The sequence below is a fragment of the Suncus etruscus genome, chromosome 7 (assembly GCF_024139225.1).
Source record: "Suncus etruscus isolate mSunEtr1 chromosome 7, mSunEtr1.pri.cur, whole genome shotgun sequence".
NCBI lineage: Eukaryota > Metazoa > Chordata > Mammalia > Eulipotyphla > Soricidae > Suncus > Suncus etruscus.
Window position 1 is genome coordinate 9337871 of NC_064854.1, and position 24592 is coordinate 9362462.

At 51.9% G+C, this 24592-nt stretch overlaps 1 protein-coding gene across 1 annotated transcript; it reads left to right on the forward strand.

The window, feature by feature from the left end:
• Positions 1 to 8316: 8316 nt before the first annotated feature.
• On the forward strand, positions 8317 to 21433 carry LOC126013892 (translation initiation factor IF-2-like). The gene is made up of 5 exons (XM_049777102.1): positions 8317 to 8325; positions 11493 to 12605; positions 13014 to 13154; positions 19699 to 19775; positions 20863 to 21433. The coding sequence occupies exons 1-5, from the start codon at positions 8317 to 8319 to the stop codon at positions 21431 to 21433; spliced, it is 1911 nt and encodes a 636-aa protein (XP_049633059.1).
• The last annotated feature ends 3159 nt before the right edge of the window (positions 21434 to 24592 follow it).

Here is a 24592-nt window from a genome sequence, read left to right on the forward strand (position 1 = left end):
CAAAACCCAAAAAAAAAAAAAGAACTAAGATAGGGCCGGCGAGATGGCACTAGAGGTAAGGTGTCTGCCTTGCAAGGCTAACCAAGGATCAGGACCGCGGTTCAATCCCCTAGTGTCCCATATGGTCCCCCCAAGCCAGGGGCGATTTCTGAGCGCTTAGCCAGGAGTAACCCCTGAGCATCAAACAGGTGTGGCCCGAAAAACAAAAACAAAAACAAACAAACAAAAGAACTAAGATGTTTCTGGGGCCTTAATTAAAGCATAGGAGGCAGATGTTTGCCTTGCAAGATGCTGATACACAATCACTCCTTGGTATCCCATATAGTCCTCTGGACACCACCAGGAATGAGTTTTCAATGCAGAACCAGGAGAAACCACTGAGCACTGCCAGGTGTGGTCCAAAACCAACAGCAACAAAAGAATTTCCACTCATAATCCTGTGTTCTCCCTAAATGTGTTTCAATAAAAACTATTTGCTTTGGGGCTGGAGAGAAAGTACAGCAGGTAAGGGTGCTTGCTCTGCACAATCAACTCAGGTTTAATCCTCAGCATCCCATAGTCCAACAGCAGTGATTCCTGAATGCAGAGCCAGGAGTAACCTGAGTATTGCTGGATGTGGCCCCAAAACAAAATTCTTCACATATGGGGAGAAAATCATGCAATGTGGGATGAAATAAAGTATTTATTCAGTTGATCAGATCATTTTAGGTAACATTTCATCATTCATCTTGACTTCATATTTGGAAAATTCATTTCTCACTATTTCTGAAAGAAATTCCAAAGTTTTCTCATGGTCTGGAAGTAGAAGACCCCAAGAGCTGGACCTGGTTCCTATCCCTGCAACTGCAGGGTATTCAACATACTCAACAAAAACTAACACAGAAACCTCAGTATCTAAAGCATGTAATCAAGACCAAACCACTTGTAATGAAAGAACAAGTGTAAGGAAACCAAACTGAGTTCCTGCAGTGGGAACCACTGAGCAGCTCTTCGGACTAGAAGGATCCCGAGTTTCTCCCAGGGATGAGGCAGCTCCCTCCGCAGCAGGGAAACTGCGGCTCCAAGTAGTTATGTGGGCATCATTTGAAATGATCCCTACATGCTGCACAGAAAACTTCATTTCCTACCAACTCTAAGTACCGTATTTGCCGGCGTATAAAACGACTGGGCATATAAGACGACCCCCTAATTTTGCAGTTAAAACATAGGTTTAGGCCTATTTCGCTGTATCAGACAGACCGTTCCTGTGCTACAACTGTATGTCCCACAGTGAGCCAATCACAACAAAGGTTCAAAGGTTATACTGGAATAGACTTCCTCTCTGACTCTGGCCCATCTGAGCAGGCTTTTGACAATGTAGATTCGGATCCAAAGCATTGTCTAATTTGCATGCATCAAAATCCTGCTTGGATTGGCTGTCTTAGAGAGGCGGTCCGAGCAGCCTGGCAGTGATTGGTGCAGGATCGAGTTGGAAAATTCGTTTTGTGGCAATATTCAGACAATTTCCATTTAGCGGCATATTGAAACATTTTTCGGGATATACTCGGCGTATATACTACGACGACCCCCCGATTTTCTGTTGACTTTTTTTAATTTCAAAAGTCGTCTTATACGCCAGAAAATACGGTAGAAATAATGTCAAGAACCAAAGGTTAGAATACTTAAATCAAGACCAGAGAGATAGTACAGCTTGCAAGCGGCTGACCCAGGACCGACCTGGTTCAATTCCTGGCATCCCATGTGGTTCCCAAAGTCTGCCAGGAGCAATTTCTGAGCACAGATCCAGGAGTAACCCTTGAGTGCCACAGTATGTGGCCCCAAAACAGATCAATCAATCAATAAACTGGGGGAAAAAAAGAATACTTAAGTCAAACCAGAACTTCTCCAATGGAGTGACACCCATAGCCACATGATCAAGTCTCTAAGAAGGAAGGCCACTTTTCCAGTCCAAGCAGCTTGAAAGCTTTTTAGTCTCAAAGTCCCCCCTTTATGCTCCTAAAAAGTGAGCAACCGGGAAAAAAAAAAAAAAAAAAAAAAAAGTGAGCAACCAATAAGTTTTTTGTTTACCTGAATTTGATCTGTTGATATTCCCAAAATATAAATGAAAAAGTCAAAATACTTGTCTTAAAATCCTGCTATATTCAGACTGTTTATTAGTTTTTTGGCAGCTACACATGGCTCAGAGGTTGCTCCTGGCTCTGTGCTCAGAAATCGCTCTTGGCAAGCTTAGAGGACCATATGGGTCGGCTGCGTGCAAGGCAAGGCTGTGCTATCATTCTGGCCCCGCTCAATAAATTTTTGGGGGGCTCACACCCGACAGCACTCAGGGGTTCCTCCTGGCTCTACACTCGGAAATCACCCCTAGCAGGCTTGGGGGACCATATGGGATCCCCGGATTTGAACCGCTGACCTTCTGCATGAAAGGCAAACGCCTTACCTCCATGCTATCTCTCCGGCCACAAATTTTTTAATTGTATCACAACGAACCACAACGTTATGAAGTTATTGAGTTGTAGTTGTACAGTGTTTTAACACTGTGGTTTGTCCTCTTACTGAGAAGATATTGTGTGTATCATGTTCCCCGGTCCAGCCCCCAGGCCTAGTCCAGAGTGACTACTTCTAGGGCCGCTAGAGATAAGGCCCAAAAACCAAAAACAAAACAAAAACCAAAAAAACAAAAAAACAAAAACAAAAATCAGAGTGACTACTTCTTTTCACCTTGGTAGTGGCTACTCCCTTGACTACCTACCCTACCACAAACATGCTGTTGTTTTGATTTTTGGGCCACACCTGGCGGTGCTTAGGAGTTACTTCTGGTTCTGAACTCAGAAATCGCTCCTGGCAGGCTTGGGCAGGGACCATATGAGATTCTGGGTCCGTCCTAGGTTGGCCGCATGCATGGCAAAAGCCCTACTGCTGTGCTGTCTCTCTGGCCCCATGAGAGAAATGTTCTTTTTTTTTTTTTTGGTTTTTGGGCCACACCCTGTGACGCTCAGGGGTTACTCCTGGCTATGCGCTCAGAAGTTGCTCCTGGCTTCTTGGGGGACCATATGGGACGCCGGGGGATCGAACCGCGGTCCGTCCTAGGCTAGTGCAGGCAAGGCAGGCACCTTACCTCCAGCGCCACCGCCCGGCCCGAGAGAAATGTTCTTAAAAGCAAGAGGAACACAACTTAGGGAGTTGTTGCTCATGATGAAAATGGAAGCTTTTGGGGAGCAGGAAGATGGTCTTGCACTCTCCTAACTTGGCTTTGATTCCCAGCACCCCATATGGTCCCCTGAGCACTGTTTGGTGTGCCACCTCCTTCCCCTGTCAAACTGAATACTTGACATTGAGGTGGTTTTTTTTTGGGTTTTTTTGTTGTTTTTTTTTTTTTTTGGTTTTTGGGCCACACCCGGCGGTACTCAGGGGTTACTTCTGGCTGTCTGCTCAGAAATAGCTCCTGGCAGGCATGGGGGACCATATGGGACACCGGGATTCGAACCAACCACCTTTGGTCCTGGATCGGCTGCTTGCAAGGCAAACGCCGCTGTGCTATCTCTCCGGGCCCGACATTGAGTTTTGTACATCTGATAGACTGAGAGAATTACAGATGTTTGAAGACAAGCGTCACATTCCACTTTGTCCAATAACCAGAGTAATTTTTTTAATTTGTATGTTTCTGTACTGTCATTTTCCAGTTGCTCCCCTGTTTTTGTATGTTCAGTTCACATGGTAGACTGGCCTGCTGGTACAGATCAGACAGTGACCTGGTTGTTAGCTGTGGCACTCTGACCACTACTGCCTGTGGGAATGCCGTCTAATCCAACCTTTATGGAAAGCAATATGGAGATTCCTCCAAAACCTGGAAATTGAGCTCCCATATGATCCAGCTACACCACTCCTAGGGATATACCTTAGGAACACAAACATACAATACAAAATCCCTTCCTCACCTATATTCATTGCTGCAATATTTACAATAGCTAGACTCTGAAAACCAAGATGCCCTTCAATTGATGAATGGCCAGAGAAACTGTGGTACATATACACAATGGAATATTATGCAGCCGCCAGGAGAGATGAAATCATAAAATTTTCCTTGGATGTACACGGAATCTATTATGCTGAGTGAAATAATCAGAGAGAGAGATAGACACAGAAGTCTCACTCATCTATGAGTTTTTAGAAAAATAAGACATTTTTGCAATAATCCTCAGAGACAGAGAGGAGGGCTGGAAGGTCCAGCTCACGACATGAAGCTCACCACAGAGAGTGGCAAGTGCAGTTAGAGAAATAACTACACTGATAACTATCATAACAATGTGAATGAACGAGGAAAGTGGAAAGTCTGTCTAGAGTACAGGCGGGGGTGGGGAGGGGAGGAGGGAGATTTGGGACATTGGTGGTGGGAGTGTTGCACTGGTGATGGGGGGTGTTCTTTTTTTTTTTTTTTTTTTGGTTTTTGGGTCACACCAGGCGGTGCTCAGGGGTTACTCCTGGCTGTCTGCTCAGAAATAGCTCCTGGCAGGCACGGGGGACCATATGGGACACCGGGATTCGAACCAAAAACTTTGGTCCTGGATCAGCTGCTTGCAAGGCAAACTCTGCTGTGCTATCTCTCCGGGCCCAAAGGGGGTGTTCTTTACATGACTGAAACCCAACTACAATCATATTTGTAATCAAGGTGTTTAAATAAAGACATTAATAAAAAAAAGTTTTGGATCAGCTTACATTACAACAGGCAACAGAAATGGACATGGTTTGATGGATCGAATTTTACCCTAGACAATTTGTAAATACCTCTTTGCTATTTTAAAGCACCAGTTTAAGTAGAAAATGTGAATGCTATTAGGTACTGAATCCCATGATTTCCATAATTTATAATTGGTTCACTATATAATAACCATAAACAAAAATAGGTGAATGTGTTAGAAATGTCAGAAAGTGAAATTATAAAAAGATCATGCTAAAAAAAGAAAAGAAAGAAACCCTGAGCCTGCCAGGTGTGAACCAAAAACAAAACAAAACAAAACTCTCTCTTCTCTCTCCACCTTCCCTCTCCCTCCCACTTCCCCCAACTGCTCAAGCCAACTGCTACTGTGCAAAGCTCTAGGGACTACTAGAGGTCCCCAAAAAAGGTGCCTTGTGCTCAGGGGACCACAGGGAACCATGCGAGGACTGAGCCTGGGTTGGCCAGAGGCAAAACAGGGTCTTACCACTGTACTCAGGGTCCACACAAAGTACTTTTGTTGTTGTTTTTGGGTCACACCTGGTGGAGTCTGTCCTGGGTCAGCTGTGTGCAAGGCAAAGGCCCAACTGCTGTGCTATCTCTCCGGCCCCACAAAATACTCTTCTAAACTCTTTTTATATAACTTAAAATATACTGGGAAGGTAAAGAACATACATGTCTATTACAGAAGTCTTCATACCTCCTCCTAAAGAAATGTAATATCTGGGGCCCGGAGAGATAGCACAGCGGTGTTTGCCTTGCAAGCAGCCGATCCAGGACCAAAGGTGGTTGGTTCGAATCCCGGTGTCCCATATGGTCCCCGTCCCCCCCACCCCACCCCCGTGCCTGCCAGGAGTTATTTCTGAGCAGACAGCCAGGAGTAACCCCTGAGCAATGCTGGGTGTGGCCCAAAAACCAAAAAAAAAAAAAAAAATGTAATATCTGATTCTGACTCAGCAAAATGCTCCCCTAGAAGCGGACCACTATACAAAACCAAGAATAACCTCCCCAAAATGTTACTGTTGTTTGGTTTTGGGCCACAACTAGCAGTGCTCAAGGATTCCCCTGGCTCTGCACTCAGGAATCACTCCTAGTAGTACTTGGGAGGACCATATGGGACACCAGGATCGAACCCAGTCAGCTACTTGCAAGGCAAGTAAGTACATTAACTCTGCGCTATCTGTGGCCACACCAATACACAAAAAATGTTACACAAACCCAGAGAGCTAATACTGTGAATAAGGCACTTGTCTTGCACATGGCTAACCTGGGCTTAATGCCTGGTATCCAACATGGTCCCCCGAGCACCAACAGGAATAAACCAAGCATCGCCAGTGTGACACCAAAACCCAGGACACGGGAAAAAAAAACCCACCCTGTAGCCCAGGGCCCAAGCACAGTTTGTGTGGCTAAACAAGACACGTGAAGCAAAATTCCCCTATTCTAGTGATTCAATAGTCAGTGCACTGCCCCTCTAAGTACCATCTACAACCACCTAAGGCAGGGGTCTCAAACTTAATTTACCTGGGGGCCGCAGGAGGCAAAGTCGGGGTGATCCTTGAGTGCAAAGTCAGTAGTAAGCTTTGAACATGGGGAGGTGTGACCCAAACAACTAAAACAAAACAAAACAAGATTCCTCTAGGGCAGGGCCACAAAATGTTGTACTGAGGGCTGCGGGCCTCGCAAGTTTGAGACCCCTGACCTAAGGTCTGTTTCCACAGAAAACAGAAGCAAGGATGCACACACGTAGAGCCCTCTCAGGATCCCAAATTTAATCTGTAAACAATATACAGCAGAAAAAATTAGAGGCCCTGCAAGAAAAGAAACTCATTATGCTGAGTTTTGGCGAAGAGCTTTTCTGACAGGCCAGTCCAAATCTAGTTTTACTTTTGTTTACTGTGGGTGAGCAGGGAGCAAGATGTAGGCCTAAAAGTCTTGGGGGGACCATATAGGATGCCAGGGGATCGAGCAGCAGTCCATTCCTTGGCTAGCGCTTGCAAGACAGATACCTTACCTATAGCACCACCTCGCCTGCCCCAGGCCTGAAAGTCTTTAAACTACTGAGATAGAAAGGTAGGCTCCCCGCTAAAGACACCTCTACAAGCCAATTTTCATGAACAAGTGCGGGAACCTTGGACAACTAGGTGTGTCCAGAAAGCTTGCCCAGGCCTTAAAAGTTCTCTTCTCTCCCACTAACATTCACTCAACAGGAAAAGGACGTGGCCAAGGAGAAGATTCAAAGGGCTCAACGGCACAGGCTCAGGTTCGATCCCGGGCACTGCTTAGTCCCAAGCGACCCCGGAACAACTCTCCCAGGAACAGAAGTCCAAAAAAGTCAAATAAGCAGGAATCTATTATTTCTTTTATTTGGGTACCTACACAGAACAAGAACTGGTTACAAGGACTGCAGTAAAAGAATGAAGGCATGTGGCTTGGCATGCAGCCGATCTCAGTCTGAGCCAAAGTAACCCACGATTCCCAAAGCTCTGAAACCACTGGGTATGGTCCAAAAGGGGGGGTGGGGGGGAACGACCTGCAGTTTGTGCCAGTGAAACACAGAACCAAGGGTAACACTGGGCTACAGTTCTTGGCCGGACCCTTCTCTAGACAGGGGGCTGCATGGAGAGTGCCTCAATTCTTCCAAGAGGTCGGAATGATAGCCCGGCAGCAGAGCTTTTGCCTTGCACACAGCCAACCTGGGACCTACCAGGTTCAATCCTCAGCATCCCATAGGGTCCCCTGAGCCTGCCAGGAGCGATTTCTAAACATAGAGCCATGAGTAACTCCTGAGCAATGCCACATGTGCCCCCCCCCCCACAAAAAAGACCTCACTACAACTCTACCTGCTGATGCTGAGCTGGGGAACCAATTCAACCACTGGATGAATGAAGCTCTGGGTTTCATATCCACTACTGCCCCCCCCAAAAAAGGCAAGAACAAGAGTGGGGCCAGAGAAAGAGTACAACAGGTAAGGCAGTGGCATTGCAAGGCTTGGGTTCAATTCCAGACATCCTGTATGGTCTCCCACTGCCAGGAACAATTCCTGAATGCAGGTCAGGAGAAACCTCCTGAGCATGAGGGGAGAGAGAGCATGCCATTCATACAGGAAATATCCAACTGACCCCTACCATTTTGGGGCAATAGAAGTTTATTTTGGCCCCAAGAAGGCCTGACACAGGAACCCCCCCCCCATTACTCTGTGGCTCTCAACACCCCAGCTGCACCACAGCAAGGCAGTGTGGGTAACCAAGACACTACCATAACTAACCACAAAGCTCCTCCAGGACTGAGGGCTCTCCCTGACTCTGCACAGGGAGTGAAAGTGCACAAGGAGAAAACAGATTCCAGTGGCCCACAGCTTGGCCTGTGCTTTTCTCCAAAAAGCACTCATCAAAGATCAGCACTACTGAGAGTGTGACCCACTTTCCAAGGCCAAAAGTTAATATCAATAGCATCTTTCTATTTTTTGGTTTTGTTCTGTTTTGGGGCCATACCCAGACACACTTAGGGGTCCCTCCTGGCTCTGGGCTCAGAAATTGCTCCTGGCAGGCTTGGGAGACCAAATGGGATGCCAGAGATCGAACCCAGGTTGGACTAGGGCCTCGATGGCGAACGTATGGCACGTGTGCCAGCTGTGGCATAAGGGAAGGGGTCCACAATTAAGATATGCGGCGCAGGGCTGGAGAGATAGCATGGAGGTAAGGCGTTTGCCTTTCATGCAGAATGACGGTGGTTCGAATCCCAGCATCCCACATGGTCCCCTGTGCCTGCCGGGGGCGATTTTCTGAGCTTAGAGCCAGGAGTAACCCCTGAGCGCTGCCGGGTGTGACCCAAAAACAAAAAAAAAAAAGATATGCGGCACGGCAGGAGGCTAGTGTGCCGGACTAGCCATTGGGAGGACCAGGCATTGTGCGGCAGTTTGGGCACTCAGGCTCAAAAAGGTTAGCCATCACTGGTCTAGGGTTTGGTCTCCTGCAAGGCAAACGCCCTACTGCTGTGCTATAGCTCTGGCCCAATAGCGCCTTTTTAATCATCAGGTAGAGGAAGGTTAACCCTTTTCCTATAGAGTCCTCTCCCCCCACCCCAAGAAACACAAGGCAAATGACTCTGTCCTTGGCTTTATTCTGGATTGCATTTTCAATCACTGGTCAAGCATTCAGAAACATTTTCCTACCAGGACCTGGAGCAGAGGTTTTCAGGAGGCCAGAGGTCAAATTATTTGCGCAACTGTCCTGTCAGTGCCTTCTCCATTGTTACCCCTGGAATTGTTTCAGCAAATGGAACCCTGGATAAATCAACTGCAGCTACTGCCAGTGATGTCGGACATTAAATAAGTGCTTATTATAATTTTTTAGTTAACACATATGTCTCATTTCTAGTTTTTGGGGTCACACCTGGTAATGCTTAAGAGCTACTGGGGTGGAGGATTGGGAAGACACACATTTGTGGGGTGTTGGGTTTGATGAACTCGGGCCTCCCATATGCACAGTTATGTGGCCCTAAAAGTATAGGGCTCTGTGGCCCTAAAAGAGAACTCTCAGCCTACTTTTCGTTTCCAAGTGTCCAACATGATAAAGTCCAGAGATAGGACCAGAGTGTAGCTCAAGTGTAGATGTGTCCCATCCAACAGAGGGGGGACTGAACTGCCACCGATGCCCACTGAAACCCCAGGGATTTTTCTCCCCTGAACTTCCTGGTCCATCATCTTCAGTTCTCTTTTCTTGGGACTGTGGACAGGTGGTTTCACTCCTGAAATTAGCACTTGGAGTAAGAGACTGCAATTTTACTCAATGCACACTGGGAGGAGGAAAGCCTCCCATGGCCAAAGTTCTGCACTTACATAGCTCAAAAACCTTCCAGCTCCAAGTTAAGCAATCAACAGTGTTAGTTCAAGGGCTGGATAAAGATAGCACAGCGGTAGGGCATTTGCCTTGCACGAGACAGACCCAGGAGGGAACCAGTTCAATTCCTGGCATCCCATATGGTCCCCGACTCCGCTGGGTGTGGCCCAAAAGCCAATCAGTCAGTCAATCAAATAAAAACCCAAAAGATGTCAGTTCAGCTAGACTCTTTTCCTGAGACTAGTAGTTTTGTTTTGTTTTGGTTTGGTTTTGGTTTTTGGGTCACACCCGGCCACGCTCACAGGTTACTCCTGGCTCTATGCTCAGAAATTGCTCCTAGCAGGCTCAGGGGACCATATGGGATGCCAGGATTCGAACCACCAACCTTCTGCATGAAAGGCAAATGCCTTACCTCCATGCTATCTTTCCGGCCCCGAGACTAGTAGTTTTGTTGTGAGGTAGTGAAGGGGAAAAAAATGACACTTAAAAGTGTTATGGGTATGTAGAGATAGCAAATCTAGTAAGGATGCTTGCCTTGCATGTGCTTAACCCAGGGGTTCAACCCCAGGAATCCCAACGGTCCCTCAAGTACTGCTAGGAGTAACCCCTGATAATCACTGGGGCTGGCTCCAAAAAACAAATGCAGCAAAACTTTTCTCTACCATGTTTCCCAGATCTGTGGGAATGAATTAGCAGGCCCCTATGGGGAAGGCTTAGAAAGGGCTCACATGGAACCAGGGAGATGCTCAAAGAACTGGAGAGCAGAGGCTTTGTTTTAGGAACACAGCATCACACGGTCCCCCACCCCTGCAAGAAATGGTTCCCCCACAACAGTCCCAATAACAACTAATCTGCACCCCCTTCAAAGATGACTGGAAAAAAATTCATTTGCTTAACCCCAAGAGGCTCACTCATGTACAACTTCACGGACTGCAAACCATTCCAGTCAGCAAGCCCTCAGCTAAGGGGTGGGGAGGTTTGCATTCCCTGCCAGCAATGCGGAGGCCTACTAGTACAGCACGGAATATGGCTGGCTTCAAGACCAACTGCCAACCTGAGGTGCATATATGCCAGGGAAGTCTCCCATTCACAGAAACAATGTTTCTCCCTTTTCTCACAATTACACATGACAGGACATTGCGCAGAGCAAACACAGATGGCCCATAACAAATGAATATAAGTTTCGACTTTTAGGAGAATGCACTGACAAGCACTTACCAGCAGTTGTTAATGGCCTGGGCCTGGCTCAGATACCCCACTATCACGGCCAAGTAAAAATAATAGGTCAGGGCCCAGAGCAATAGGACAGTGGGACTTGCCTTTGCATGAGGTGACCCAAGTTCGACTGTCAGTGTCACCCACCTCCCACCCAAAAAAGAATGAGCCAGAGAATGGCGCATCAGCCCAACTTCTCACAAAGGGCACCAAACCATGGAAAGAAACCCTTCCTAACAAAATTCTCGGGAGGGTCTCCCAGTCCCTGCCGTAGGAAAAGCCCTCCTACCTGGCCCTCGGGGATGAGAGCAAGTGTTTAGAGAGCTGGACTTGAGAGCGAGGCTCCAAGCCCGACCAGGGTTTGCTTGTCCAAGGTTTAAGCAAGGTTGCTTAATCAATGATAAAGATCCAAAGTCCTCCACAGCGGTCGTTAGCTGGTGCCGTTCCTGTTGTCTTTGCCCTCCGCCCCCAGTTTTACTTTCCCATCTATCTATCGTACGAAAGGGCGTCTTTCTGTGGGGAAAAGCCGCACAATCTTAAAGGCCGCCTGTGAAGTCCAAAACCGTCGCCTCTAAGTTTAATACCCGGTAGGTACCATTTGTGCTTTACAAATCACTTAAGTCGGTCTCGCCGGACTCCCTGCTATCCCTTCGAGAGGAGATTCTTTAGAACCAGGTATTTCCGACGGCACTTATCCTCCTCGGCGTCCGAACTGAACTTTGCAGAACGGAACTGCGAGTCCCCCAAGAAACAGACCTCAGCCCTGCCCGGGGAAGCGGAGAACGCGGAAGTCGAAGCCTCGCGCCACCGTCGGTCGCTGGGCAGCGGGACCCAAGCACGGAGCCCAAGCCCCGCTCCAGCTGCGTCCACCGTCATCGGCCCGGCCCGGCCCGGCCCGCCAAGACCCACCTGACGCCGGAGTCCCCGGGCGGGCGGGCGGGCGGGCCTGGGCACGGAGCACCTCGGTGCGGCGCGTCGCCGGGGCCATTGTGACGTGCAGCGCCCGCACGGCCCAGACCGGGCTCAGGCCCGCGGCCCGACCAGCAAGTCGGCCTGCGCGGAGGCGGGAGGCTCGGCTGCACCCAGGGGAGAGGGCCGAGGAGGGAGAGGGAGGGAGGGAGAGAGCCGAGCCGAGCGGACGCGGCCTCGCCCGGCCTGGCGGGAAGCCCACCCGGTCCGACGCCATCTTCTCTCCCGGCGCGGCGACTCCGACGCGGGAACCGCCCCCGAGCTGGCGCTGGCCCCCGGAGCGGACTGGAGCCGAGGCCCGCCGCCCTGCGACCTCCCTCGGACGAGGCCGGAGCCCGAGCAGAGTCCGAAGCCCGCCGCCACTCACCGGCCCCGGCCTCAGCCTCAGGGTCTCGCAGCCATTTCCTCGGAGCGGAGCGGAGCGCGGCCGGGCGGGGTGGCGAGGCCACCGAGAGCGACAGACAGAGCGCAGGCTAGAGCGGCGCAGGGTGCGCGCGCATCTCGAGCCGGGAAGGGGGAAGCGGGGACAGGCCGGCCACCGAGACGGAGACCGACGGCTAGAGCGGCTGCGGGGTGTGCGAGCGAGCGCCCGAAAGAGGGCGACAGGCCACAGAGACGCCACCCGGGCTAGAGCGGCCGCGGCCCGATTGAGCGGAAAACCCGGAAAACCAGGAGTGAACCTTGGCGCAGGCCCGGTGGGAAGAGGCCCGAGGCCCCATCCGTACTGCGAGCCTCCGGGCCTCAAATCGGACCCCGTTGGGGTGGGGGATCCCCTCAAGGTGGGGACGGGCACAGGGCCCACCCCCGCGGTCGGCAGAGTTGCGGGATCTGGTCGATGGACCGTTCAGGAAGCCCAGAAGGCGGGGCAGGCAAGGCGGCGGGCGCTGCACCCCACAGGTCCCCTAGGTTGGTGGGTCGGTGCACGCACGGGTGAGTGTTCCCCAGACGGTACTTGGCTCCAAGTACCGGCCCCGCAGGCCCCCTGACCTGAGCAGACGCATTTGGGGGCTGGTACAGGACGCTGGTAGTTGGACCCGGAGTGCACGATCCCTTTCTTTTTTTTTTCTTTTTTTTTTTTTTTGGTTTTTGGGCCACACCCGGTGACGCTCAGGGGTTACTCCTGGCTATGCGCTCAGAAGTCGCTCCTGGCTTGGGGGACCATATGGGACGCCGGGGGATCGAACCGCGGTCCTTCTCCTAGGCTAGCGCAGGTAAGGCAGGCACCTTACCTCGAGCGCCACCGCCCGGCCTTCCCAGTTGCCCCGATTCCTCCCCAGGAGCTACTGCACAAGCACAGGGCCAGGCTAGATCATAGAGAAATGGAAGAGACTGAGAGGGGACCGAGGCCGACAGCAGCTCCAACCCGCCAGCCACTCTGCCCGTCTTCTGGCCCCTTCACCAACTGCTCCAGCGTGCTGGTGAGCCCAGTCCCCCAAAGGCACCCCCAAGATGCACGGGCAAGTGTACAGCGTCTGATCCTGAGCGTTAATCTCTGTGCCCTGGGGCCCTGAGCCCGGAGTCCCTTCCCAAGGGAGGAACCAAGTGGAGCCCAGGGAAGGCTGTGAGGTGGCGGCATCAAGCACAGTTCTCAGATCTCTATCCCAGCACACACTAAAACGGGATGGCGCTGGCCCGGCTCTCAGGAAGCTGTGGGACTTCTGAACCTGACTAGGCCACACCTTGGCCCCAACTCAGAGATGGGGGAGGAGGGTACTGCCCAGGAGCCAGCTGACCAAGTGGCACTGCCACGGTCAGGGCATGGGCACTCAGGACTAGAATTGCAAATATCCTGAAGCTGCTCAACCTTTTTTTTTTTTTTTTTTGAAGAGCATGCATCAAAGGGTCACTTCTGCCCTGTGCAAGGCACGGGATGGCTGAACTGGTGAGCAAGGCCAACCGCGGGCTAGGCGAAGAGCACCAGGATAGCCATCCCTTCAAAGCTGCCAACACAGCTCAGGTTCTCTTCCCCAGCAGAGGACTCAGCTCCACCTACATCCGTTTATCACCAACATGGATGCAGACTCAAGCAGAGTGTTCAGAAGGTGAACAGAGCCCATCCCTGCCGCCTGCAACTGGCCCGCTGTGGCAAGTGGCATGGCCTGAAGTACCAAAGGAGAACCACAGTCATTTTGAGTCTTTAAAACTGAGAGGGAGGGGCCGGAGCGATAGCACAATGGTAGGGCCTTTGCCTTGTACACAGCAGGCACACGGTCAACACACGACGGCCCCGATTCCCTCAAGCCTGTCACAGGCAATTTCTGAGCACAGAGCCAGGATAACTTCTGAACGGTGCCCGGTGTAACCCAAAAAAAGAAGGGGAAAAAAAAACCGAGAGGGAATCAACTTCGCCCTGGCTAGTCCTTTGAGAGCAGAATCTCCTTTTCTGAACCCCAGCCTGGTTCTGCACCGAGGCCACCTGGCACCAGGCAGAGTACTATCTGGAGATGGGGGCGTTGAGGGGGGCTGTTCAGTTTGAGAGCCAGACCTTAGTTTTATTTCTGTAAAACAGGGTGACCACCTCCATCCAAGATGCCCAAGTGTCCACCCTTTACAAAGAACAGTGAGGAATGTTCATCCCATGCCTGTGTGTGGCCCACAAACTCCTGTGTTGTGGCACTAGTACCTGGCAAGCCAGACACTAGAAATATCCACAGGGCCCAAACAGAACCAAGACTCCCCACCACTGATGAAGGTTTTCTGTTACTCTTTCTGATAAGTCCAAGTTACTCTGAGCTCCATTAAAAGTTACTACGGAGGCCAGAGAGTTAAGCACAGCAACAGGGTTCAATCTACAGCATATGACCATATAGGCCAGGGGTGGCGAACACGCGGCTCCCGGCCAAAATGAATGCGGCTCTTTGCCTCTTAGCATTACTTTGTATATTTTGGCTCTTTGCCAAGTTTGGATTTTGTTCTGCTGCTTCTGAGGAGGGACCTCTGAGGAGAGATCTCCGAGCAAGGAGTCCGCCCCCATCTCCCATCCCTGGAAACAACTGCAAGGGCGAGCCAGGGGGTGGGGGACCACGACTTCTGTGTCACATGTTGGGTCACATCTTGCCTACCTAACGTTAGTTCTGAGTGTGGAGGACACAACACACCCTCACCATCACTGCAGGATTTTGACCCTCACTCAAAATGGCAAAATGCAGTATGTGTTTAATAGATTACTGTTAAAATTATATGCTCTTGTGTGAGTGTTGTCTGTTTTGGCAGGTCACTGCATGGTGTGCCGCTCTGACTCTCACAGTTTAAAATTTTGGCTCTGTGTCAAACTTGTTCACCACCCCTGATATAGGCATAGTGCCCCCTGAGCTCTTAAACAGCCCTGTGTAGCACAAAACCAAGATCAATTATAAAATATTATCTTATATACTCATTATAAAATAAGACATATATACATTATAAAATAAGTCTGTTTTGTTTTGGGGCCACACACAACAGCGTTCAGGGCTTACTCCTGGCTTGGCAGTCCGGAATCACTCCTGGCTGGCTCAGGGGACCATGGCATCATTTCCCCTGGTCAGTTCTGTCCAAGTAAAAGTGAAGGGAGTTCGAGTCTTGACGAGTTTGCAGAAAACAGTCTACACAACATCCACTCCAACAGCCCACAGAAAACCTGACAGGAATGTAAGGAGGAGCAGCTGCTTCAGTACAAGGTGGGGCTGGGGAGGAACTTGGTTAAAAACTAGCAAAGTGTTAAATTTAAGAATCTACTTTTGGGGGCCGGAGAGATAGCATGGAGGTAAGGCATTTGCCTTTCATGCAGGAGGTCATCGGTTCATCAGTTCGAATCCGGCATCCCATATGGTGGTCCCCCGAACCTTCAGGAGCAATTTCTGAGCTTGGAGCCAGGAATAACCCCTGAGCACTGCTGGGTGTGACTCAAAAACCACAAAAAAAAAAAAAATCTACTTTTGGGGGCCAGAGAGATCATCGAGGTAAGGCGTTGCCTTGAATACAGGAGGACAGTGGTTGAGTCCCGACATCCCATATGGTCTCCTGAGCCTGCCAGGAGCAATTTCTGAAGGAAGAGCCAGGAGTAACCGGAGCACTGCTGGGTGTGACCCAAAAACAAAAACAAAAAAAATCTACTTTTGGGGGCCGGAGAGATAGCATGGAGGTAAGGCGTTTGCCTTGCATGCAGAAGAATGATGGTTCGAATCCCGGCAAATCTCTGGTACCCTAAGCCTGCCAGGAGTGATTTCTGAGCATAGAGCCAGGAGCAACCACTGAGCTTTGCCTGGTGTAATCCAAAAATCAAAAAAAATATCTACTTTTGGGCCAGAGAGATAGCATGGAGGTAAGGCATTTGCCTTGCATGCAAAAGGACAGTAGTTTGATTTCCGCATCCCATATGGTCCCCCTAGCCTGCCAGGAGCAATTTCTGAGAGTAGAGCTAGGAGTAAGCCCTGAGCACTACTGGGTGTGACCCAAAAACAAAAAACCAAAAACAAAACAAAACAAAACAAAAGAATCTACTTTCCTGGGGCCAGAGTGAGCACAGTGGTAGGGCATTTGCCTTGCATAAAGGCAACCCAGGACAGACCCAGGGATTCTCCGCAGTGGTCCCCCAAGCCTACCAGGAGCAATTTCTAAGCACAAAACCAGGAGTAATCCCAGAGCATCACGGGTGTGGTCTAAACACTAACAAAACAAAACAAAATATCCATTTCCTTGGGGCAGGAATGATAGTACAATGGTAGGGCATTTGCCTTGCACTAGAATAGACCAGATTCAATCCCCGCATTCCATATGGTCATCAAGAGCCAGCAGCAGGAATCCTAGAATGCCATCGGCATGGCCCCTTCCCAAATAAAGAATCCACTTTCCTTCTGCCAGGTTTGGCATAAAGTTACAAGTTCGGGGGCGACAAGGTGGCGCTAGAGGTAAGGTGTCTGCCTTGCAAGCTCTAGCCAAGGAAGGACCATGGTTCCATCCCCTGGCGTCCCATATGGTCCCCCCAAGCCAGGGGCAATTTCTGAGTGCTTAGCCAGGACTAACCCCTGAGCATCAAACAGGTGTGGCCTGAAGAAAAAAAAAGTTACAACTTCGAAGAACCAACCAAGAATATTAAGTGAGAACTGGAAGGAAATATCAAACAATACTGAGGCTGAAATAAAAGAAACCTACAGTTTCATTGTAAATTTCCACAAATCAGCATCCATAATTACAGCTCCAATGTTGGAATACTTTTCAGTTATAAGATAAATTGCTTCTAAAATTTAGAAATTGGGGCTGGAGGATAATACAGCAGGTAGGGCACTTGTCTTGCATGCAGCTGACTCAGGTTTCATCCCTGGCACCATAAATAGTCCCCTGAGCCCAGCCAAGTGTGGCGCCAAAAAGGAAAAAAAAAAAAATGGTACTGGAGACATAATACAACGGGGAAGGCGCTTGCCTTGCATGAAGCTGACCCTGGTTCAATCTCGCACCACCTATGGTGCCCTGGCCAGAAGTCATCCAGAGCAGAGCACAAAGCCAGGAGCATGCCCTGGACACAACTAGGGGTAGCCCAAAACCCAGTAAGCATGACATAACAAGATAATAGAAAATCTGGCAAATCTGCAACTTTTTTTTTTTTTTTTTGGTTTTTGGGCCACACCCAGCTGTGCTCAGGGGTTACTCCTGGCTGTCTGCTCAGAAATAGCTCCTGGCAGGCACGGGGGACCCTATGGGACACCGGGATTCGAACCAACCACCTTAGGTCCTGGATCAGCTGCTTGCAAGGCAAACGCTGCTGTGCTATCTCTCGGGCCCAAATCTGCAGATCTTTATAAAAGGTTGGAGGTCAGGGCCCAGAGCCATAGAATAGCAAGCAGGGCACTTTGTTACACACGCTGAACAGGGGTGCAATCCTGTACACTGCTAGGAGTAATTCCTGAATACATAGCTGAATACAGCCTACAAAAACATAAACCCAGAAGGTTGGAGGCCAGGAATATTGTCTTTTATGGATGAACAGAGAAATTAAGATTTTTGGAGTTGGGTGGACATATGAAACATCCTCGTTTATTTAGTTTGAGGCATTTTGGGGTCACACCCAGAAATGCTCAGGGGTTACTCCTAGCTCTGCACTCAAGGATTACTCCTGGCGGAACTCAGAGAACCATGAGATTCTGGGGATTGGACCCAGGCCAGCCAAGTGCAAAGCAAACACTCCACAGCTCTTATATTGCTACCAGAAACCAAGGTCAGGGGTCCAGAGCTAGCCTTCCACGTGGCCAACCGATATCCCATATGGTCCATCAAGTCGAGCCAGGAATAAGTCCAGAGCACCACTGAGTGTGGCCCAAAAGCCAAAACTCAAGGTCAGAGGGTTCAGTCAGAAAGCAAAGACCCATATATTAGGGGACAGGGATGTGACTCAAAAATATAGTGTATGCTTTGCATGCTGAGACACGGGTTCACCCAAAAAAAAAAAAAAAAGTTATAAATTTGTGGAAAGAAAAATTAAATTATCAACTGGATAAAAAGCATCTGTTTCAGAGCACATACTGCTGGGATGGAGACGCTGCCTGCACACAGCTGATTCTCTTTGGATCCCTTGTTACCACCCCATCCTGCCAGGGTAACCCCAGAACCAGGAGTCTTGGGCAAAATGCGGGTGAACTGCATGAGGCTCAAAAATGAAAAAAAAAAAAAAAGGTGCCGGAGAGATAGCACTGTGGTGTTTGCCTTGCAAGCAGCCCATCCAGGAACAAAGGTGGTTGGTTCGAATCCCGATGTCCCATAGGGTCCCCCGTGCCTGCCAGGAGCTATTTCTGAGCAGACAGCCAGGAGTCACCCCTGAGCACTGCCGGGTGTGGCCCAAAAACCAAAAAAAAAAAAAAAAAAAAAAAAAAGAAAGAAAGAAAGAAAGGAAGGAAGGAAGGAAGGAAGGAAGGAAGGACGGAAGGAAGGAAGGAAAGAAAGAAAGAAAGAAAGAAAGAAATAAATAAATAAAGAAAGAAAGAAAGAAAGAAAGAAAGAAAGAAAGAAAAAGAAAGAAAGAAAGAAAGAAAGAAAGAAAACTATCTTTCCCTTACATGCTGTGTGCACCTGAACTCTCCCAATAAGGTATTGATCATAGAGCTGGAAAGAGTAGAGCATGGAGGATGTTTGCCCCTCACATAGCCAACCCAAGTTTGATCCTGGCATCACACAGGGTACCCCAATCTTCACAATGAGTGACCTCTTAACAGAGCCAGGAGTGAGCCCTGAGCAGTTTGTTGTGACTCCAAAACAAAGACACCTGATGATAGTGTTGAGATAAAGCTGGTCAACCCAGGCTCCATTACCAACACTGCAGAGGGTCCCCTGCATATGATTTAGCCCTGAGTACTGTGTAGAGTCCACTGTATAGGAGTGAACCCCAAGAACTGCACAGGGAACCCCGAAGAGGAGTGAGCCCTGAGAACCACACAGGGTCCCCTGCATAGGAGCCATGAGCAATGCTTGGTATGGGTTCCAAACAGAAAGATAAAGCAATCCTGAGCTTGTGCAGAAACAGCAGGCCACGCGGTCTACACAGATGACATGAATCTTGACGGGACACGGCCAGAGTCTAGTCTGGGCCAGCACGAAGACTCAACCCTCCCACATCACCTCTGCAACAGCAGCAGCAGAAGACCCCCCAGGCACAGGCACAGACTCTCAAGCAGACCTGCCTGTGCCTTGTCCCGTGGCAGCCCTAGAGATGCACTTCAATCCAGAGTGCAAAAATCTGAGCGAAGGGGAAGGGACTGACCATTTCATGCAGCCCCAGAATGGAAACACAATGGTCGCCCGAAGTGCCTCAGGAGCCTGGCCTTAGAGCCTGAGCCTGTCCCGAAAACTTGGGAGCAGAAAGCAGGAAACCTTCCCAAGCCCAAACCTGTTAACACCTTGGGTGGGGAATTCAGCAAGGGCAGTGTTGGGGCTGTCGCTACCCATGGAGGCATGGCAGCAGCTTACGACTAGCCAAATCGAGCTTTCTCCATCCAGCATTGGCTTGGGAGTGCGGAGGGAGCTAGAGGTCGAGAGGAAAACAAAACCCCCATCGAGTCTGGGGAGATCGCCAAGTAAGACTGCGATGGGGCGGCTCAGTGGTCAGGGGGCAGGAGAGGGAGATGCTCTTGTGGCCCACGCAGTCTCTTCTTGCTAAAATACTGGCGCGAGAGGGAAGAGAGGGAGGGAGGGGGGAGAGGGAGGGAGGGGGGAGAGACAGAGAGACAGAGACAGAGACCAGGGAAGACAGACCAGACCAGGGACAGCCAGGAGAGCTGGGGGTGGTGGAAGGGGGGTGACAGTGGGGGTCAAGGCTGGGGACAGGGCAGAGGACAGGGTTGGGGAGCTGGTTTGTGTGTGTGTGTGTGTGTGTGAGAGAGAGATGAGAGTGTGAGAGTGTGTGTGTGAGAGTGTGTGAGAGAGAGAGAGAGGAGAAGAGAGAGATGGCATGGAGGTAGGGCGCTCGCCTCGCATGCAGGAAGGTGGCTCGAATCCCGTCAGGCATCCCATAGGGTCCCCCCTTGAGCCTGCCAGGGGACGATTTCTGAGCGCAGAGCCAGGTGGGACCCCAAAAAACAACAACATCGGGGCCGGAGAGATAGCATGGAGGTAAGGCGTTTGCCTTTCATGCAGGAGGTCATCGGTTCGAATCCCGGCGTCCCATATTGTCCCCCGTGCCTGCCAGGAGCAATTTCTGAGCCTGGAGCCAGGAATAACCCCTGAGCACTGCCGGGTGTGACCCAAAAACCACAAAAAAAAAAAAAAAAACAACATCAAAAAGATGTTAGATCTGCTGGACAGGACAGCAGGCAGAGGGTTTTGCCTTGCACATAGCCAACCTGGGTTCGATCGCCGGCACCCCATATGGCCTCCTAAAAATGCTGAGCCGCGTAGAGCCGGGAGGAACCCCCCGAGAGCCGCCGGGTGGGACCCCCAAGAACCCCCAAGCCAACAGAACCGAAAGCCAGAAAGCGCCAAGGAGTCAGAGGGGTGTGTGCTGGGCCTCCCTGGGTGGGGCCTGGGCGGGTGCTGACATCCACGTGCACGGGGCCCCCCTGAGCGCTGCGGGGTGTGACCCCCAAAACCGAGAACGAATCCAACACTGGCGAGGGCAGGGGGAGTCCGCGCGTGCGCCTTCGAGCCTGACACCCGCCTCCGCAGCGGCCCCAAGTGCAGCCGACACAGGGCCAGCGCGTGGCGGCCTTCGCCACCGCCGCCACCATTGCCTCACCCAGCTCGGCCCTCCGTCCGGCCTCCTTACATCACACACACGCCGCGCGCGCTGCGTCCCACGGATCACCGCACGCGCCGAGCTCCGGCCGCCGCCGCCTTCTTCTCCTTCGCCTCGGCGGCCATCTTGCCTCGAGGTCTTTTGACTCTCGCGCCAACCCGTAGCGCCGCGCCGGAAGTGTCGGGCGCGGGCCCGCCCCCACGGCCCTCACGAGAGCTTCTGATTGGCTGCTTGGCTCAGAAGCGAGAGGGGGAGGAAGAAAAAAAAAAACAGCCGCGCGCTGCGCCCGCCCTCGCGTGCCCCCCCTACCTGACGCCTCAGCCCGCGGCGTCGCGAGTCAAGTGTGTGTGGATGGAAAAGGCCGCGCATCCGGCCGCCCGCGCGGGATCCCGCCCCTCTCCCGGAAAGGGAGCTTCTGATTGGCTGCTGGCTCGCGGACCCGAGATCTCGCGAGAGTTGGTTGAGCGAGCAGAGGGGTGGCTGCCGGAGCTGGAGTGTTGAAAGGGCTGCGCTTCCGGTGGCCGGCGCGTCCCCCCCCTCCCCGGAAAGGGAGCCTCTGATAGGCTGCAGGCTCGAGAACGGAGATCTCGCGAGAGGGGGCTAAGAGGGGGTTGTGTGGAAGAGCAGCGCTTCCGGTGGCCGGAGTCCCGCCCACCTTTAGCGGGAGTCTCTGATTGATTGGCTGTTGGCTCGCAAGCTGTGCCTGAGGGAGGGAAAGGACCGCGCTTCCGGTGGCCGGCTCGCCCCGCCCCCTGAACGGGAGGCGCTGATTGGCTGCTGAATCGCGTAGAGGCGGTCTCGCGAGAAGCAACTGATGGGGTGGCTGCCTGGGCCGGAGTGTAGGAAGGGCCGTACTTCCGGTGGCCAGCGTCCCGCCTCCTGCAGCGGGAGCTTCTCATTGGCTGTTCACTCGCAAACGGAAGTCTCGAGAGAAGTGATTGACGGGCGTGGCAGGGCCGCGCTTCCGGCCTCCGTCCGCTTCGCCCCCGGAACGAGCGCCTCTGATTGGCTGCCGGCTCTCGGCGCGGCGGTGTCGCGAGAGTCGGCGAGACTCGGCGTCTGGGGGGCGGCTGCCGGCCCAGCCGTCCGCCCGCGCGTCCCCGCCCCCGCGCGCCCGCCTCCGCCTCCGCCCGCCGCGGCGTCCCTCGGCCCCACGTCCCGGCCCCGCCGAGCCGGAGCCGCCGTCGCCGACCCCGCCCGCCCGCCCGCCCGGCCGGCTGGGCTCCGGAGCGGCCGCGGGCCCGCACGGTAAGATGGCCGCGGCGGCCGCCGGGCGGGAGAAGCAGAGCAGCCCCGGAGCTCGCGGGGCAACGAGCGGTTGACTGCTGCCCCCGGGCCCGGCCGGCTCGGCTCGACCCCGCGACCCGCCGCACCCCGTGTCCTGAACGGGGACCCCCAGTTTGGGGGGACAGCTCCCGTGCAAAAAAAGGTCCGCCCGCCCAGGAGGTCACTGAGGTCTCGGGGACCCCCGAGGAACCCCGAAAGGATCCCGGAGGACGAGACCCCGCAGGCCGGTGGAAGCAAAGAGGAGCGTCGTTGACGTTAGGGAGCCTCCCACTGGGGCCCCCTCGTATGCCTAGTATGCCTTAGCAGGATTGTTTTATTACTGGGGAGTCTCCCACTGGCCCCCTGAGCCTCTGGTCTGGCCTTTGCCCCATCCCGCGGTGCTGGGGCTGCTGGCTCTCTCGGCCGCGCCAAGCCGATGCCAGACTTGCCCTGACCATCCATCCTGGCGGCCAGGCCTTCTTTCCCTCTCTCTGCGACCCTCCTTTCGTTTCCCTGGGTCACGCGATTGGCTTCCCAAAAAGGGGCAGGAAAGGGGGCTCCTGGCCCTGGGACCCTAGGCTATGCCCAAGGGAGCTTGAGCTCCAGCCCCTGCCCTGCATCCTGCACGATAGATAGATAGATAGATAGATAGATAGATAGATAGATAGATAGATAGATAGATAGATAGCAAGAGGGCTGAAGGCTGATTGATAGATACATAGATAGCAAGAGGGCTGAAGGCTGCATAGATAGATACATAGATAGATAGCAAGAGGGCTGAAGGCTGATTGATAGATACATAGATAGCAAGAGGGCTGAAGGCTGCATAGATAGATAGCAAGAGGATAGATAGATAGATAGATAGATAGATAGATAGATAGATAGATAGATAGATAGATAGCAAGAGGGCTGAAGGCTGCTTGCCAAGCCTCCCTGGCTCTCACACCCCAAAAGTAGGAGGAAGCAGAAAAGCCCGGGCTTGGGCTCCCTCCGACCTTCCCCTGCCTGCTCAGGCCAAGCGGGACTTGGCCACACTCGGGTTTCAACTGTGCCTGGTCTCCTTTGCTCCTTGGGTCTCCAGCCACTTGCTGCATTCACCCTCCTTGGTTAGGAAGTGTTGACCACTGGCTTCTGAGCCCTCGTCTGTCGGGACCTGGTCACAAACCCTCCTCTGCCTCCCCAAAGCACAAATAGATACGAAGCCAGACGCTTCAGTTCGGGTATGGTCTCACAGGCATGCACATGCACCCAGCAGGGAAATACCTAGCTGATGCCTCACCTGCCAGCAGCCTTGCATCATCACTGCCAACCCGACTTCCCAGACCTCACCCTTTTGTGTGTGTGTGGGAACAGGCTTGGCCGGTGTGTTGTATGAAGGTCTGGGAGGAGCAGCAACAGGGCTGTGCGTGGTCATTTCTACCAGGGCTGCAGGGTCGTACTGCGCAGACCCAAGGGAGCCTCATGTCTTCCAGCACTTGGTTCTGGCGGTGTTTTCCTTTTGTCCTTGTGGCATGTGTGATGCGCATGTCCTCCTCTAACTGGTCACTCTTAGAGCCGCCCTGTGTTCAGGACAGTCTACCCCTCCATCTTTCCAGGATCTCTTGGTTCCAGTGTCATTGGCTCTTTTATGCCTTCATGTGCCTCCTAGATTCTCTTTCTTGTATCTCTAAGCCCACTTTTGGTGTCAGGCTCTTGGCTTTCACTGATTTCATGTTGTTATTGTTTTTGTTTGTTTGGTTTTGGTTTTTGGGTCACACCTGGCAGCGCTCGGGTTATTCCTGGCCCTATGCTCAGAAATCACTCCTGGCAGGCTCAGGGACCATATGGGATGCCGGGATTCGAACCACCGTCCTTCTGCATGAAAGGCAAGCACCCTATCTTCATGCTATCTCTCTGGCCCCTCCATGTTGTTTTTTTGTTTTGTTTTGTTTTTGGGCCACACCCGGCAGTGCTCGGGTCACTCCTGGCTGTCTGCTCAGAAATAGCTGCTGGCAGGCACGGGGGACCCTATGGGACACCGGGATTCGAACCAACCACCTTTGGTCCTGGATCGGCTGCTTGCAAGGCAAACGCCGCTGTGCTATCACTCCGGGCCCCATGTTGTTGTTTTTTTAAGAGACATACACACCTGCTTTTACTTCTTAGTTTACTGGTCAAATACTTACAATTACCTTAGTTTTCCACTAGTTCTCTAACTAGTTCCTTTGTTTCATTTTTTTTTTTTTTTTTTTTTTTTTTTTTGGGTCTCACCCTGCAGTGCTCAGGAGTTACTCCTGGCTCCATGCTCAGAAGTCGCTCCTGGCGAGCACGGGGGACCATATGGGACGCCGGGATTCGAACCGATGACCTTTTGCATGAGAGGCAAACGCCTTACCTCCATGCTATCTCTCCGGC

What these genes read in the sequence shown, in the direction of transcription:
- LOC126013892 (XM_049777102.1), top strand. An exon ending in AAGCCCAGAAGGCGGGGCAG is followed by an intron (nt 12,606 to 13,013) that starts GCAAGGCGGCGG and finishes ATTCCTCCCCAG; the next exon opens with GAGCTACTGCACAAGCACAG. An exon ending in CCAACTGCTCCAGCGTGCTG is followed by an intron (nt 13,155 to 19,698) that starts GTGAGCCCAGTC and finishes TTCTCCATCCAG; the next exon opens with CATTGGCTTGGGAGTGCGGA.